This window comes from Lepisosteus platostomus, chromosome 20 (assembly GCF_059453375.1).
Source record: "Lepisosteus platostomus isolate fLepPlt1 chromosome 20, fLepPlt1.hap1, whole genome shotgun sequence".
Classification (NCBI taxonomy): domain Eukaryota; kingdom Metazoa; phylum Chordata; class Actinopteri; order Semionotiformes; family Lepisosteidae; genus Lepisosteus; species Lepisosteus platostomus.
Window position 1 is genome coordinate 5,164,032 of NC_142630.1, and position 18,484 is coordinate 5,182,515.

The following is an 18,484-nucleotide window of genomic DNA, read 5'->3' on the forward strand; positions in this document are numbered from 1 at the left end:
AGGGGCTTGGAGGTGGGCGATTTGGGGGAGCCCCGCCTGCACCTCCTCTTTCTCCCCTGCGAGCAGCTGCTGAGATGTGAAAACACACAACTGGTTTGCTTACAGCAAAACAAAGAGCTGTAGATCCTGAATTAACAAAAAAGCGCTTTGTTGACAGAGATGGATACAACAGGTATGTATGTTTCCCAGCACTCCAGGAAAGATTTAAGATTACCATGTGATATCGCAGAGCCCCGCTGTATAACAATGAGATACCTCTGGGCTGGTTGACTGCAGCAGTTAATGAGATTAGTGAAGCTTGGGCACGAAGATCATGCATATCCAAATCAAAATGCCCAAAGCAGACACAAATGGAGCAGTTTCTGACTTGAAGCAAATTCTCCTGCTGAAGGGCAATAATTACACAACAGGATCAAAAAGGTTCCAAGAAAATGTTACTAAACAATTTAGTGCTGTAGGTTATCATTTTAATATGCCACAGCATGAGGAACTGTTACAGTATGTTCAATATTTAAATACTGTATATGAGTGCTTTAAAAATCTGCTAAAACAAGTGTAAATATCGGGACAGTGAAGTTTTTTTTGTACTAATGAAATTTGTATTTGAGATCAAAACTTAAATATAAAATAAGAGATAAGATCACTTTATTGGCCATATACAATTTCTTGTATAAGGTATTTGTCTTTTCGCATACCCCAACTTGCTTTCCATGAGACACACAGACAGGGAGAGAAGCTTGGGGTCAGAGCGCAGGGTCAGTCATTGTACAGCACCCCTGGAGCAGTTGGGGTTAAGGGCCTTGCTCAGGGGCCCAACGGAGTAGGATTCCTCTGCCAGCCGCGGGATATGAACCGGCAACCTTCCAGCCACAGGCGCAGATCCTTAGCCACAGAGCCATAGAATTTCATCTCTTGCTTCTGGTAGTTATTTTATATGCATTGTTAAGCCATATTAAAACAATGTCCTTTGCTGCGTTCAAATTCCCCAGTTAAGTAAACATAAGTATTGGGACAAATTAACTTGAAGTTAAGTTAGTATTTGGTTACATACCCCTATACATGCAATGACTGCTTCAGATCTGTGACCCATCGACATCACAACAATCTGGATATGCTCCTTCAAGATACCCTGAGAAGCCTTAACTGCTGTTCAGCTGTTGCTTGTTTGTGAGATTTTCTAAATTACGTTTTCCCTTAACCGAGTAAAATTTGCTCAACAGGATTTAAATCAGGAGATTGACTTCGCCAGTTCAAAAGATGAGGTGATGTGCTTAGGATTCATTTCAATTCAATTTATTTTTATATAGCACCTTTCACAACAAGGTTGCCCCAAGGCGCTTAAAAGGATCATTTGCAGTTCCTCCCTTTCTCCACACTTTTCCCTTTTTGTCACTTTGATAAAGGTTTATCTTCATCCAATCTCATCCTCATCTGTAAAACTGTCCCAGAAATCTAGCAGCTCAGCATTCTGTGGTAGTGCTGTAAGAGAGTTGCCTCTTGCACACAGAGAATTGAGATATTTTCATCACCTTTGCAATATGGAGATTGTCTGCACTCTCTTTGGCATTATTTTAGGGTTTTTCTTCATAGCTCTAATGATTTTTCAGACATCTTCCTTGGACAACCTAATCTTTGTTGAATGCTTACTCCTGCAGTAGTTTTTTCTTTTTCAAGACATTCTATATTGTTGATTTCTCGATGCCCAGTCTCTCTGCAGTGGTTCTAACTGGAGTTTTCTTTGCTCTCATCTATTGCCTGCCCTTCCAATAACGAAAACTCTCTAGACTTGGTTTTGTGCCTTCTAACTCAAGAGGCACACCCAAAACTCCATTCGCAGCTCTTTTATGTATTCATAATTATGCAACATGGAACATCTGAGCAATCAGAAACTCCTGTCAGCTATCTGTCCCAATATTTGTTCTAACATGGCTAAACATAATACAAATGGTATATAAATTAATTCCCAGAAATAAAAGCAGACAAGTTATGCTTTATGTCACATTAATCTTTTGATCTGAAATACAAATTTCATTAGTTCACAAATTTCACTTTTCTGTCCCAATATTTTCACTATATGAATAGCATACATACTCTGCAGAGATGCAGCTGTGGTTTCGGTACTGATGACCTGAAATCTAGGGTGCAAGGGTATATTGGGTGCAGTATATCAATTTGTTTGTGAGTCACTGCTTTTATGAAGCATAGTGCATAGCCAGTTTTCCCTGTTCTGTTCTTAAGTGTTGTTTTCCTGAACATTATTGTACACAATTAACATTGCAAATGACATTGAAAAAAGAAACAGCCACGAGGAATCTTTCAAAAAAACGCTGAAATGTCAAAATCCAGTTCTTACAGTGTCCATGCTAAAGGTGAACGAGCTCGGATAGCGTCCATCCACATTCAGTAAATCCACTTAGGGTCGCAGGGCAGAATGCACACAGACACACTCACAGGCACAACAATTCAGAGGCATCACTTCACCTACTCAGCCTGTCTTGGGACTGTGAGAGAAACCGGATCACACAAAAAAAAAAAACCTGCAGCCACAGAAACACATGCAAACTGCACACAGGAGGAGCTCCAGGCTGAAGTCGACCTCAGATGTTACCTTTAAACTGGAAATCCAATCCATTTCGAAACAAGACAGACAATAGGGAAGAATGAAACCAGCAGAAAGTTTTTCTTTCTCTAAATGAATCTTAGGTCTTCTGTCAAAAGGTAAGGCTAATTTATTTTTACTTCATTTTTTAAGATAGCAGTGATACTTCTGTAACCTAGCTGTTCCATTATTTTCCAGATGTGCCATTGAAGAAGGAAAAGGAATATTTTACAACATTAAAAATTTTGTCAGGTTTCAGCTCAGCACGTACGTACTATATATATCCTATACCTTATACATGTCCTTTATATTAGGATGGCCTGTCATTGAAAACATGATAAAAAATCTTGCCCTATTTTGGGACTCAGTATCCTTGGACTGTGCCTGTAACCTTAAACAGACTTACACATCAAGTGCTCTGCTTCCTTATTGTCCTCTTAGACGTGAAATGTACAGATATTTAACTTTTGAAGAATGTTTATTTTACCATGCATACGTCACAAAGTAGCATCACCAAGTCTACCATCACTGACAAATTAATTTAAAAACTCATTACTGGTCTTGGGATATCTCAAAGGCATCATGTCTGATGTTTTTTTTTTAACATCCAGTTTCTTGGTCAGAGTTCCTGCAAGGCTGCATTGTTGGTGATAAATATCCTGGATCAAGGGACTATGATTTCTACCCTTTAATTTTTATTACATTCTGTACGTCCAAAACCTTCACTGGTTTCTAAAACTGGGTATCTTACTCCCTCCAAACCAGTGGTTCTTAACATCTACTGTAGCTGCATCCCTTTGGTTTTCAAAAGAGGGTCTCACACCCTGATCCAAAATCACAGAAGCAGGTCAGCTCTTTCAACCTATGATATAGAAGAACTATATAATGAAATAGAATCATTCCTTTTCATTTCACAGTAAAATTAAGAGCACATTTAAAAATTACTCTTTTTTTAGGTTTACCTTAGAGAGAAAATAGCTGTCTATACGTGTCTTTATGTAATTTGTGTTTTCAATGATTTGCCTGTCTCTGATTTGCCTGTGTTTTACTACTGCTCTGATACTGATGTTTCTTTCACACCAGCATCTCTTGCACAGAACCTGAAAATTCATCCAATCCGCCATTCACCTGCCACTCTGTCCTTTGAAATAGCAAATTAATCTTTGTTTTTACTTTTTTGCTACAAGACTGTTAGCATCCAGAATATTGCAAATGCTAAATCCGAAATATTTTTTAAAAATATTAAACATAGGGTCTCCTGAGTCAATCCACCAGGAAGGCGCACGCTCAGAACGCAGGGTGTGTTCCTGTGAGTCTGGGCCAGGTCACCAGGTGTACCACAGAGGCTCTCCGGCTTTTAAGAATCATTTACAAAGAGCATGAGACTGAAATGATGCTCATTAATGAAAGTATATTTAAATGAATTCAATTGTAAAGCACTTCAGTAAATTGTAACAAAACAATCTACGATTTTAAGCAAAATAAAGGAAGGCATTGAGTTTCCCCTAACAATTTTTAATGAAAATACAGAAATATGACTTTTTAAATTTATAGAGAGTGCCTTGTGCTTTCTTTTCTGATTCTTTTTAAATCCGTGCATCTCAACTCAAATATTGACACAGAACACTGTGTATATATATTCTTTAAACAAATTAAACACAGGTCAGCAGTCACTGATGTTTTAAAGTGTTCTTCTAAATACCAGACTTTAAGTATCAGATTTCAGCATTTCTACATCCATTTTTTAAATGAACTTTAGTTTTATGATTGCTGTAAAGTCCTGCATTACCAGCACAAACACAATGCTAAAAGTAATGTTTTTTTCCCCTCTTAGGAGTATTGCAGCTCTTAGTCTGATCACACTGTCCACGTTGTTTAATTTGCCAAATCCGCTCAATGCCATGCAGATCCTGTGGATTAACATCATCATGGATGGTCCTCCTGCCCAAAGGTAAAGCTGTCTTCCAATGTTTATGTGCAGAACTAGATGCTTTGTGATCCGTGGTCATATTGAGCTGCTGTCACAACTCTGCTACTGGAAAACAACACTGCCATTAGTTCTTTTTCTACAGCCAACATCGCGCTCCAATATTATAGCATCTCCGAATGGTATTAACATAGTTTAGTTTGGGTGAAGAGAAATCAAGGTCTCTTAATGTGCTCACAACTCAAGAGAAATTACACGAGAGAAACCAATACATGCTACTGTAGCCAAAGCATCACACTTCCCAATCAAATCAAGCTGAGTTATTGCCAGTTGTTTCATGGCACTACCATCACTTTGTCCTCTCTGCATGTTAGAAAGCTAAAAGACAATTTTTGTATAACAAAATACTAAATATTATCCAGATTAACCCTTCTTAAAATATGGCTAAAACTACAGTAGAATATCAAAATAGAATTGTTTCTCTCCTTCAGTGTATGTCTAACAAACATTGACAGAAATAATGTCCTGTCACGTTTCTGTCATACAAAATGTAGCAGGCAGGAATGCATACATAATAAAATAATTTACTGTATAACTCATATCATAACTCACTGGAAATATATGCGAAATGCAACTTCTACATATCCATGACACAAAAGCTACTATATATCTTGATGAGACCTGAAATAATTACAAACTGCAGTGTACAAATTACTAGGGAATCTGGCAGATTACATTTGCCATCATCTGTTCTGTTTTTTCCTTTATAGTAAAAATACATGAGAAACCCTCTGTGAGAGTAACATACATTAATTCCTGAATCTACCAGTTCTACACAGTATGCCAGTGCTGTATTCCAGGGTCTGTGCGACAATTTGGGCTTTTCTCTGATTGCATCACTTATGGATTTTTCTATGTTGAAGTCTGGGGGTGGAGCCTATTCACAAAGATGCCATCAAGCATCGTCCCAGGAGCATGGAAGACTCCATCCTGAGCAGAAGCCTTATCCTGAAAATCCTGATCTCTGCATCCCTCATCATCGCTGGAACGCTGTTTATCTTCTGGAAAGAGGCACGTCCTACTAAACAAGTCAAGCTGGGCCAAGATAAACTGTCAAGGTTTAAGTTAACTACACAATAAGAAGTAAAAAAAAAGATTTAAAAATGTGGACATTTCTTCAGGTGTGTGGGGAAAAGGGAGGGATCAGAAATATAATGTTCATTATTTGCTTAATGTGATTTACCATACATGTATTCCTTTCCCCATTCCCCACATATATCCAAAATGTTTTTCTTCTTTATGTTTAGGTGGTAATAGAATAGACATTTGCAACGAGCCCAGAAAGTCACATCTTATAAAGAATATAAAGGTTATAAAGTGTGACACATACCTTGCCCTGGACCTGAACTTAGCAAAAAGATCTAAGCCTAAATCAGACTTTACAGTATGATGCCTGTAAAAGTACATTATTGACAGTTGTTGAGGAAAATCTCAACATAGAATGTAAAATCTGGAATATAGGTCTTCCTGTTTTTCTTAGCTATGACATCATCTGGCTGCTGATTTTTCCTTTCAAGCTGAGCGAGATGGTAAACATACGTTTGTTTATGTAGATGACTGATGGCAAAGTTACCTCACGCACCACAACGATGACATTCACATGTTTTGTCTTCTTCGACATGTTCAACGCTCTGACTTGTCGATCCGAGGTGAGTGACTTAGAAGCAGATCGCCCCAGGCCTCACTGAAATCATGGACACACTCGCCCCAGGCCTCACTGAATTCAGAGACTCACACTCACCCCAGGCCTCACTGAATTCAGACACACACTCGCCCCAGGCTTCACTGAATTCTGTAATTCAGCACATTAATTAATGTTAATGCTTCTAACACTTTTTTCTTTGTTACAGTCCAGCCTGATTTTTGAGGTGGGGCTTTTCCAAAATCGCCCTTTCCTGTGTGCAGTGATAGGCTCCATCCTGGGACAACTAGCAGTTATTTACATTCCTCCGCTACAGAGGGTCTTCCAGACAGAGAGCCTGTTGGCAGTAGGTGAGTCAGAGCCTGCTGCACCAGGCCAAGCATTAAATGCAGGAGCTTACTGTAGACAGTACCTTCATGTCATTTATCATAGTTCTCTTTCTAGAATGTCTGCTAGAAATATCTAAGCTATACCACTCCCTTTAAACAGTAGTGCACAATTTAATGTTGGATTGAATATGGACATCTATGGTCTTAAAGGTACAGCTGTCTCAAAATATACAGTGCTATTCTTCACAAGCACTAAAATTCTGAATTTGAAAGGTGGCATGATAAAGGAGACAGAGCTAAAGAAGGACAAGTGAATGTAAAGGAAGTAGATGTTAACTGTATTGCAGGTCGACAGTTAGGTTGCTGTCTGAATGGTTAAGTTGAGCTGAGACTCAATTGTCAAGATTGTTATAGCTAATAAAAATATACTGAAAATCACAAAAACTACCCAGCTTGCAACAACGATTGATATGAGATTGGCATAATGTTAATATGTCATAGTAGGATTTGCCCCTCAAATTACAGAAGATTACATTGGAAATCAAATTCAGAAAACATACTGTTTAAAACTAGGTGAATTTGAAAAGAGAAATTCTTTTTTTTTTTTAAATGGGACCTGAGCACTGTGGCAAATGTTGCGAGACAAAGAGCTGGATTTCTGGCAATCTGTGGATGTCAGGGGATCCCCTGGCTCCAGTTTGAGGCTCAGTGTCACAGAAATGTGACGTCTCCTCTCACTGTTCTGTTTCTTGCAGACTTGTTGCTGCTGACTGCAATGGCCTCCTCTGTCTTCATTGTGTCAGAACTGGTGAAGCTGCTGGAGAGATGTCTAATCAAATGCAGAAGGAAGAAAGACCGCAGAGGCAGAGATGTGTTATCCAGTTAGTTTTAGAGTTGTTTTTTTCAGTTTTTCCCAATTTGCAAGTTTTACGAAGCTCAGTATAAGCTTACAGAAAGACTGTGGTGTTTTGTAAAGGCACAAGTTTGCTTTGGTTTTGAAAGAATATAGGAATCACTGCTTGGTAATAATATAGATGTGCTTAACACAGGGTAGTGTCATGTTTTTCCTACCTATGTGCAGACAATTGTACGGATTCCATCCCTCTCCTGGTACAGAATCAGAATCAATCCCTAAAGCAAGGGTTTACAGACACTTCTGTAGTGTGAAGGCTGCGGGTGCTCTATCTGTTCTCAATGGAGCTGAGATTCAGTGGGGCTCATACTTTCTTTGAAATATGGAGTCGCCAATTGTTGTCGAGGTTGGCGCACTGCTGCACTCTCTGCACAAGCATGAGAAGGAAGAAGGACAGATGTATGCCCCTCCGAAAAGCCCGCTGTGAAAACTGCTCACAGGACAGCAGGCTTTGTCTGGAGGAGTGATGGTATTACACTGGGCACACTGTAAGCTCACAAACAAGACCCAACCCCAGCGAGCCAACACATTCAACTCTAGTGATGGTGGGAAAAGCTTATGCCAAAGCCTGGAGAGTCCTGGCCCCATTCATTAATGGCACAGCCCAGACACAAACTAGCACTGTAAGGACTAATGCAATCCAGGTGAGGGCTTTGACTGGAACAGCCACTCCGAATCCCCTGCCAACAGTACAGTTCTGATGTTATCAAAATGAACATTGTTTTTCTAAAAATTCTATTAATGCCAAATTAAAGTTATGTGTTTTACATATGCCCATGTATTTCCTCCGCTGCTCACTTACTGCCACACAATTAGAGCATAGGGATCGTTTGCAAGTGCAGTATTTGTATAGCATCTCCATGCGTTTATACTGTATGTCCAGGATAAGGTCTTGAGATGGCCTGTGTTAATCACTACCTCCAAACAGCATTAATGGCCATTCACTTGAAGGATGTAAATAAAAACTTTGTACAAAATAAACTGGACCTCTGATATTTTGATGTTTTGATCAAATCGTGCTTGATCCTTTCTGTAAGTTCCTCTCTCCCTTTCCTTAAAGAACAGACTCTTAGCTGCTGAGGATGCTGCTAGAGCAGAATATCTGAACGTACACAATTTTAATACGCAGTTTTATTAGATTTGAACCTTTAATATTTTCCATTTTTAAGATGCATTTCTTTGGTTAATGTACATGTGGACTGGAAAACAATATATTTAATCTTATTTCACTTCTCTACATTCTAGCACGTTCTTTATTAAGTACATACTTTTGCAATTTCCCATCACACTATCGTGATAGCCAATGTGACTGGACTATGCAAACAAACTAATTTGATTCCCTCTCTGCTGTTTTGTGATGCCTTTATTGCTGCCATTTGAAGAAATTCCATGGTGCAGTAAAACATTAAATTGAAATTAGTTTGGGGGTATTGCTGTCCTGGTGAGGAGAGCTCTTTAGTTACATGACGGTGACCCGCGGCCTCGAAGCCGGAGAGGTGAAGGGTGAAGGTTTGACCCAAACAGAGAAGAGCTTTTAAGTAGACCTGAACAGTGAGTACAGCTCACTCCCAGCCTCATCTGGGTGTTTCTATTTAATGTCAATAAAGGAAGCACAAACGTTTAACTTACAATCACACAACGTTTCAGAAAAACACACTGGAAAATTGTGGTTTTTCCAAAAGCACATTGCAAAGAAGCATCCTGGATCCTCTAGGTCTAGACTAAAGCTGCCAGTTTATTCAGTAGCACGTTGGACAGTAATAGCCAGTTGTGTGCTTCTGTTGGCATGCCTGTATTTCAGGCAACACAATGAGGCCCTGGCCTACCCTAGGTCTTCAGACTGATCCCTTCCAGAAACCTGGCTATGCAAGTTGGGTAACACCAGACTGATGAACAAAAGACTGCTTCACTTCTCAAAGAGGGGGAGGGTATGTTTTTTTAAGGCAGAAATAATATCTTATCATTAGATAAAGGTATATTTTTATCACTAGTTTTAAGAAATAGTAGATTGCCAACAATGAAAGGACTTTAACCTTCTGAAGGTTTAGTGTGAAGTGGCACTTTCTTAGTACCTAAAATCTTTTTTGCTGCATATAGTGACAAATGTGTTCACATAAATTATCCTATTATTTCCTAGTTTAATCAAATAAATGCTCAGTTAATAAATAGTTAAAGTATCTTACAGGATGGAAACAGAGGACTTGTTGAAATCCATGTCACACAAAAGTCATGCAGATAGCGCCACAAAGTCTAATAACAGTAACTTGCTCTGGGGAAGTATATCAAATAAATACTTACTACAACTCTATTCAAATCACTTCCAGGCAATTGTGCTAAGCAAAATCAGCCTTACCATCTGGCGTGGCAGACAGCAATATTTACATCAGCAACAGCAGATAATGACATAGATTACATTTTATAGGACAGGCAAAGTAAAAAGCATGACATAACCTCATTTTCAAGTTTTACACTTGTTGTCCCTTTATGTCAGAGAAGACTTTTCATTTGTCTACAGTCAAAATGCTGAAATTAAGAAGCCAAAGAATTAACAACTCACAGTGCTGCTACAAAAGACTCAATTTTAAAATACAGAACACAAACATTTTTTTTTAAAAAAAATCAAACAGCAGTAGAATCCACCCGTTTTGTGCTAAACATGAGGCACTTCATGACCTCAAATGGAAAAAAATTTCAGTGAAAAAGGAAACAATTTCTTGCACATTCTTCCAATTCTAAATTATGATTCAATTGTTACTTACATTGTCTACCTGCGTAACACAGATACTTATTCATTTTCTTTTTGCTTTTAATAAAAGTCACATTCCAGATAAACTACGTTAAGAACTCGTCTCAAGTGCAAGTTCAGACATTTTTGTGCAAGGTATCATACCCGTATCATGTTTACCCCTTAATTTTACTTTGTTTTTTTCAACCAGCTGGAACAGAAAGAAATGTTTTCCCAATTTTACTTTTTCTCTTATTGTAGGAAAGACTTTAGGTTTCTCTTTTGCAAGACAGAAACTCCAGGTCTGTTCACACTCCCCCAAGTACAGTTAAACCGATGCTTGGAATAGTTGTGCTAATTCTTCAGATTCAACCAAACGTTTAGGACTCTGCAGCAGGTGTTACTCAAGTCTCTGCTGTTTCTCATATTAAGTTCAGCTGGGGATTTAAGAAGATGTAGAAGACATGGTAAGACATTTTAATAAAATGATGCAATTCATTAAATAATCAGGCCATTAAGATATTCACTTCAGATGGATATAAAAGAGGGGCCCAGCAGCCATTAGGAAACTAAACAGCACTACAACAGACAGAATGTACTGATAGGGACTTATTTCAATTCCGTTTTGAGGGGTCTGGTCTACGATCAAGAGGATAAGCAGAGTAATACTGCAAACACTCAATGCGCGATAGTCTGGGTTTAGCTGAAGCGTGCCTCCAGCCTCTTTCCCCAGGCCTGTCAGAGGGGGTCGTTGCTGCGGCAGCCAGACAGGTGAGGCAGGGCGTTGACACCTGATGTAGTGTACCTGTCCCTCAGCTGCCGGCTTCCTCAGCCTCCTCCTCCTCAGCCTCCTCCTCCTCGTCTCTGGGCTCCCTCAGCCCCCCGCTGTGCAGGGTCTTCCCTGCCATCTCCAGCATGGCCTGTGTCTCAGGGTCAGCATCCAGGACGCTCTGCTTGGTCTTGTTCTGAGGAAAAACAACCACAGTGAAGACCATGAGAGCACATCTCGCTTTACTTCATGGAACTAGTATTACCTGCAAATCTGAGACGGGAAAGCAAGCGAGGAAAAATGAACCCATGACTTTCCACAGGTTCGATGGTCTGACACTGCCACCTAGTGGCACAAACACAAAAACATGTTCAAGAAAAATTGGATTTAATGGGCTTGACAGAAAAGAAAATCTTTAACCAATTTGTACTTAATACAGAAGTCCTAGTAATACTACGGGGTTGGTATTAATGTAGTTAAGGTACCTGAAACTACTCAAATAAAATTCAACACACGGGTGATTTTCGTCTGGTAGCATTTGTAACAGAAACAGTATGCACTTAGTTCAGTTTTTGCTTCTTGAAATGTGCTTGCTGAAATTACAAAATCTTCAAAAAGACCTAAGTAACTCCATCTGTTCCGTGGCGATAACTAACAGTGAACGTCCCACACATTTGACCATCATGGCTCTGTCTTTCCTGTTTCTGTTCTAAACTGTGAAATGGAAATGTTAAACAAGAGCTATCTGTGTGGAACGTTAGAGTCAGCAATAGAATCTGACAGCCGACTTCCTGGAATTTTGTGCTCCGCAGGAGGGACCGATGCTAAGTCTGTGTCGCGGTGTTGCAGGGTGAGAGGGAAGAAACGCACAGCCGTATCCTTGGGGGGCTCTCCGACAGCCCAGACCTCCATGACGTCGATGGTGAATTCGTCATCCGCCGAGAGCTGGGGGCTGCTGTAGGTGGTGCAGCGTGGCCTCGCTTTGCTGTGACCTTTCCCAAAATCACTGTCCACCCACAGACCAAAGTAATTGTGCTGGCCGCCCATACCCTGCATAGACAAACAAACCAAAAACAGATCTAACAAAAATCAAAAGGCAGGCAGCCTGCAAGAAGTCGATTCACCAAATACCTGGTTCTTACTAACAGCCCAAGGAACAAGATTCAGCCAAAATCCAAAACAGTCAAAACAAGCAATTTATGACTTGAGCATGCAGTGTTAGGTCTTCTAAAGTCAGGATACTTGTAACAACTTTCAAGCTAAAGCCATTGCCAGAATGAGAATAAACCTGAAGACCTTTGTCTGGGAGAGCAGGGTATACCTGCGCAAACAAGGTGTTAAGCCTTGAAGTCCAAGAAGCGGTGCTTACCAATCCATTAGGCATGGTCTGCTGACTGTGGTTGAGATACATGTAGTGTTCGTTGTAGCCCGTATAGGTGTAGACAGACAGGGAAGGGCTCACAGTGAACAGAAAGCACCTGTTGTCCCCTAAAGCAAATAAATCCATTGTTACTGATAAAGCTGCTGTTTAGCGATACTGGAACCAAGAATACAAACATTTCCCTAAAGCTTGCCATTTTGCTCTGCTCTATTTGTGCAGGACTCATTCTTACATCCCGTTCCCGTTCATTCTTGACACACTTTCAGACGGGGCCATGAACTGCCAAAATAAAAAAAATGGCCAGGAGGCTGATGCATTAAATGTAAAAGGTGGTAAAGATACAGCCTGAGCTATGCAAAGACATGACTCAAAAAGCATGACACACTGGAAAGCTTTTATGAAGATCACATGCAAAAAGTATGGGACTATATGTAAAATTTACCCGATCATACTATGTAGCTGATCTGATGTCCTACTAATACTCTGGACTCTGTGGGCAACAGGTCAGCAAGTTCCACTCAGCAGTTACAATAGATGTATATACAGTACAATGCAACACAGTAAGGGCAGCTCTCCTGCCCTCACAAATGCAACAATTTCCAACCTCACTTAGGGATCACCTGCTACCCACTGATGGGCCAGGCTGCACACACTGCTATTCGTTAGCAGACGCCTCATGCACTTCCACTGATGCAAGCCTGCAGCTCAAGCTAAAAGGCCAAACACTCTGGAGAGTCACAGGCCTATACATAATTATTATGCACCAACTTTTGCATCGTAGCATTACGAAGAAGGAATATTTTGAAGCCTGACTGACTACAGATAGATGCTTTTTGCTTGCTTTTGTAAAGTGTACTTAACAATCTTAACTTTTCACATACTGTTAAACTACTCCACTTGCAACACAGCACATTTAATTTCTATTGTTTTTAGGTATATGTAATGAACTGAATTATCATTAGCCAATGCATAAACACAAAGACAATAATAATAAAAAATAGTCCTGGCAAATACAAGACATGAAAACCTATAATATTTTTTTCAGATAGCTTCTGTATTTTAGAGAAATTGTTTACATAACAAAGATAGGTTATCCTAGTCAAAAATCAAGTGCTCCTATTTAGACAATAAACATGTAGTGAGAAGAAAACTAAAACCTATATGTGTTTCTGCTATCAGACGTCAGAGCCCTGAATCTCTGTAGACACTGTGTGGCTAGAATAAACGGCACAAATCACCAGGAGTTCTAGACACAACGTGCTTGGCATACTGTATCAGTGTCCCTTAGTTTTAGAAAATATTAAAAAACACTAAAAACGTGAATATATGAAACCTACGACAGCAGTGAGAATCCCATTGCACAGCAGTGTGAAACACTTCAGGTCTCACACGCTGCAGGCTCCCGTATATAAGCCAGAGGCAAAGATGAATGCCCAGGCATGCAGGAATAGAATAATATCTAAAAATGTTTGCTTCCCTGCATCTTCAGGACAAATTCCAAAAGCACCTAAAGCTCACAAAACCCCGCGAGCGCAGCAATGGGAGTCTGTGAGAAGACGCTCACAGTCTCCAAAGGGTCCCCACCTTGGAACTGCGGCTTGACCTCCCAGCTCTGGGAAGCGAAGCCCCCGAAGACGTGGCCCCGGCTGTCCCGCAGCAGCAGCAAGGTGGGGCCCTTGCGGACGATGTGGCCGCAGAGGCGGGAGAAGCTCTCTCCGTGGAGCCGGGTGGAGAAGAGAAGCCGCCACCGGAGCTGGGCCTCCGCGGGGAGCTGGGCGTTGAGGAACATGAGGGAGGGCAGGTCCAGGACGCTGTGGAAGTCCGACCAGCGGACCTCCGTGCACTGGGGCAGGAGGGGTGGCGCAGGTCCCCGCGTGAGCGGCACTCCCAGGCCCTCGCTCACCAGCAGGCTGAGGAACACGGACAGGCTGGAGGTACGGTACACCCAATCCTCAACGGAGCCCTGGTCACAGTCAGCCTCCATCACCTTCTCTGGTGGCAGCTGCTGGCCTGGGAGACACGTACAAGCAGGAACGGGATGTAAGAAACAGTGGAAAAGTAACAGGAGAGCATTCCCATTTTCATTATCCAGGAGAGACACATGCAATCACTACCTGTCATGTGGCTAGAGAGTTTGCAAATGCTAGAGAGTTTGCAAATGCTTAGCTGAAATTTGACCAATTTGACTCTTTTCGAGAAACGCCCTGGGATTTTTAATAACGACAGAGAGTCAGGACACTTTAGTTTTACGTCTCATCCGAAGGACGGCGGCTGTTAACAGTATAGTGTCCCCGTCACTATACTGGGGCATTATGACCCACACGGACCGCAGGGTGAGCGCCCCCTGCTGGCCCCACTAACACCTCTTCCAGCAGCAACCTTAGTTTTTCCCAGGAGTCTCCCATCCAGGTACTGACCAGGCTCACACCCACTTAGCTTCAGTGGGCTGCCAGTTGTGAGTTGCAGAGTGATATGGCCGCTGGACACAGAGGATTTGTCCGTTATGCAGTACTTGCTAGTGATCATTCTGAAACATCCACACCTTCCAGGAGCCTCCTGTTTTAAAGCAAAATGCTTTGACTGTTGTGGAAGTTACTCATACATCATTGCAAACCAGAATCTAAGCAGACACTGTAAGTGACCAAGAGAAGCACACTCAGCCCATTCTTGTTTCCACTGTACCTGCCGGTCTCAGCTCGGACATCATCTGGGTGGCCAGACGTTTAGCCCCTTCAGCGCTGTCGCTGGTCCTCTCCAGCTGCCAGCCCTGCAGCAGCTTCCTGGTCTTCATTATCTGCACCACCGATAAGACCAGATCTTCTGCAAACTAGAAGCAATAACAATTATAATAATAAAATATAAAAATATAAACTAGAATAAAAATATTTGTTAACAAACTACACAGAACAACAAACAAATTAACAAAGACACTAAAATACACCTTAAAAGCTTTAGTGAATCCTACTACCTCTCTGACTTGTCCACCCTTCACAGGGCCTCTCCCAGCTCCAGAGATCATGGACAGGACCACGGGACCCTTCTCCTCAGCTGTGCCTCGTAAGATATCTGAGAGGAAGATCACCAACTGCTCTTTGCTGACAGCACCACTAGGAGGCGCTGCCTTCCTCGTGGGGTCCACGTTACGCATGCCATCGTAGACACGAACAGCCATGTTGTCTGTAGCCAGGCCCTGCAGACAGCCCTGAAGATAAAGAAGAGAACACATAGACACTACCAGTTTCTCCAAATGCAAACAGGTGTTAAGCCCTCACTAAGTAATGTGCAGCAATACCACCTGCTTATTAAACTCCATCTTGGGTCTAGCGCACTTCTCATGACTGGTGACTGAAGACCCTTGAATCAGAACCGTCATAAATGGCTTATTCTGGGGCCTCTTGAGTAGCTCATCCAGTAAAGGACTTCGCCCACTGGCGGAGCTGTGTGACCATGGGATCTAGCCAGGATCATGTCACTAGCCGACTACTGATCGACCAGGGTGATTGTGGCTCTCAGAGTCACAGCGCCCCCTGTGGCCTTCCAGAAGCTTGCAGGCATGAGATGGTGCCGGTGAAGGAAAGGCTTCTCCTCCAATCAGCACAGAGCTCTCCCTTTGGGGCTGTGCTGCCTGGGACATCCGGAGAAACGAGTGGATCGCAGGCAGACGGGAGCGAGGAGTCTGACTACACTTCCTCTCTCTCCCCCTTGTGTGGTCACAGGGTTCGCAGACGAGACGTCAAAAACACGCAACTGGCGATTCCAAATCGGGTGGGCTAACACAAGAAACAACAACAAATGGCTTACTCCTTGCCTTTACAATTTCCAGGGTCAGCAGAGGCCTCCCTTTCCCGGCGGCTGCCACCCCTGATCCCAACAGCTTGTCAAACGCCCCCTCGATCACTGGCCGCTCCTCGGGGCGAAATCGGGACAGCCGCTGGATGGAGACGCTCTCGGAATTCCCCATTCTCCTTGAAGACAACACGCAGACGTTAACACTCGCAAAGCACCGCTCACCAGCCTGCGGGACACCAGCCCGCTCCCGTCTGGTCTTAACGACTTGGGTGCGGCAGGGCTGCTGGCGCACAAGGCTGCCGCCCGTCGCCCAGGAGCCGGCTGCCCTTGCGGGCGGACGAAGTGGGTCCCCCCCCGCCCCCTGCCGTCCCACAGGTGGATCACTTTGGAAGGAAAAACGCTTTATAAAAGCAAGAAACTAACATATAGACAACAACACTAATTTTTAGCGACTTTTACGAGTGAAGGGGGCCACAACATGTTTTTGTTTTAGCTGACAATTACGAACTGTCCGTCACTGACAATAGACGGCAGTGTGATCCGTCGTAAACAGCACATAATTCTGAAGCTGGGACCTCCAGCCGAGTTTACTGATAAAAAAGACAGTACTACATTCTCCAATGCAGGTCAAATCGCAATCACACATAGCGATTATAGCAAGACATGGGATTGGGGCTCGTTTTAGTTCTGTCAGGAGAAGTATTCTGCAACCTTCACTTTCCCTTTCCTCCTGTATGTATCGACTGATGCTTTGATCCTGTTGCTTTTTCTTGGGACTGCCATTAGCCATAATCCAGGCGATTTTTACTCTTCCAGGAAAGGAAGACCTCCAGAGTTTAAAAAGAGTAAATTAAAAGAGATTTAAACTACACTTCTTATCAAAATTGCTGTCCGATAAAACTTGCGTTTTATTGGGTCACGTTAATTTTAATAACATTTCATATGTAAAGATTTAAACATACAGAGCTATGATATTATGTCTAATAGCAGTTTGTTTTTACTTTGTGAATGAGGCTTCAATACCTCAGCTACACTGGTCTGAAACGTTAAGAACAACGTTTCTCTTAGATTCTCTCAGATTAGATTCTTAGAAAAGAAAAGCCTTAAAATTAATATATTTGCAAAATATTCTAAACTCAACAGTAAGATACATCATTACCCTGAGCAAACGAAGTCCAGTTAACTGTATTCAACGTACAAACAACAGAGCAAAACCACACTTGTGTTTACTCATTTTCGGACAACACGAGCACCTTCAGTATTCAGACTCCAGCAAGCACCCATTTAAAACTGAACCGTACTATAAAAAACACACCTCTTTGGGCTAAACTAATTGTTATTTTTATCACGTTCAAAACCAAGGAAACAGGTTAAGTCACATGACCCGGAACTTCCTCTTACTGTGCCCATAATGACAGAAAAGTTGTCCAATAGCATACTCGAAAAGTACACATTGGGCGGGACATAAATAAAGAAGTATCCAATGGGATCCAAGGAGAGTGTAACGTGCTTATTTTACGGGTTATGAACAACATTAAGCGAGCTAGTAATAGGTTTAATCGGGTCAAGTTAGTAATTTCAGCTGCTAGTGCTTTAAAGAGATTTAGAAAGCAGACACACGGACCCCCCAGGACCAGGTCCGGCATCTTCCAAACTAATATCCCACTACGGTGACAGGGAACACCGCCCTGTATGTAGATTGCTTCGGGCTAAAAAAAACATAACACAATTCCATTTGTAACATCTTATCATGCAGAATAATATTGCTGTTAGGCTAATGTAAGCACCCTCATAGAATAAATTGGTCATCTCTTATTGCCTTCTTTGATGTTTTTTAAATAAGGATACAGTGGATTTACCAGCTATCAAATTAAATTCGGAGATACGTCCCTGCTTTCAAATGTTTTAAAGTACTCTCAAGAGTGCCTTAAAACTTTCTCTTCTTCTGGAAAAAAAAACACTAGTTACGCATTTTAGTTCAAGCATATTTTCACATAAAGTGAATACAATCATTTCTCTAATGGAGTATTCCGTTTTTAGGATTACGCTGGCACAAGGGGGCGCAAGTTTACTTATTACTGTTATTTACATAGCAAGGGATCTGCTAGAAGATTAAATCCTTTTAAGGACATAAAGATTTTCTCTCAGTGTAGTGGGTGTGTATCCACCTAACGTGTTGTGCGCAGACGTCTTGCTTCAACTTTTTTCAATATCAGATAACATTGTTTTTGTCTGTCATGCACACTCACAAATGCAAATTTCAAAGCCCAGTCACGATTGCATCAAACAATTTTCATTTATCAGCTACCCCACTTCAATTTCAATTCTACAGTCCTTCAAAACAGATGAT

At 41.7% G+C, this 18,484-nt stretch overlaps 2 protein-coding genes across 15 annotated transcripts in view; one reads left to right on the forward strand and one right to left on the reverse strand.

The window, feature by feature from the left end:
• Positions 1–8,451, forward strand: part of LOC148644316 (calcium-transporting ATPase type 2C member 2-like) — a 34,854-nt gene extending 26,403 nt beyond the window's left edge. For all 3 annotated transcript variants that reach the window (XM_088614444.1, XM_088614443.1, XM_088614442.1), the window contains 6 exons: positions 2,798–2,866; positions 4,434–4,550; positions 5,450–5,597; positions 6,140–6,235; positions 6,437–6,578; positions 7,313–8,451. In XM_088614444.1, coding sequence (XP_088470570.1) covers positions 2,798–2,866; positions 4,434–4,550; positions 5,450–5,597; positions 6,140–6,235; positions 6,437–6,578; positions 7,313–7,443 — 703 coding nt within the window. In that variant the 3' untranslated portion in view covers positions 7,444–8,451. The remainder of the gene's footprint in view (positions 1–2,797; positions 2,867–4,433; positions 4,551–5,449; positions 5,598–6,139; positions 6,236–6,436; positions 6,579–7,312) is intronic.
• meak7 (MTOR associated protein, eak-7 homolog) lies at positions 52–17,568 on the reverse strand. 12 transcript variants are annotated; one of them, XR_015928764.1, is made up of 10 exons: positions 17,294–17,532; positions 16,154–16,310; positions 15,314–15,547; positions 15,028–15,172; positions 13,930–14,355; positions 12,334–12,452; positions 11,835–12,014; positions 11,230–11,309; positions 11,001–11,160; positions 52–69 (listed from the first exon to the last, which is right to left on the reverse strand). XR_015928764.1 is itself a non-coding variant. In XM_088614446.1 (9 exons), the coding sequence occupies exons 2-9, from the start codon at positions 16,304–16,306 to the stop codon at positions 11,070–11,072; spliced, it is 1,428 nt and encodes a 475-aa protein (XP_088470572.1). In that variant the 5' UTR covers positions 16,307–16,310; positions 17,450–17,568; the 3' UTR covers positions 8,600–11,069. The 12 variants fall into 12 exon arrangements, 10 of the variants coding, with proteins under 10 accessions (XP_088470572.1, XP_088470577.1, XP_088470574.1 ...); XR_015928763.1 differs by lacking the exon at positions 52–69 and adding an exon at positions 8,600–10,632; XM_088614446.1 differs by lacking the exon at positions 52–69 and having other exon boundaries at positions 8,600–11,160; positions 17,450–17,568.
• Between the last annotated feature and the right edge of the window lie 916 nt (positions 17,569–18,484).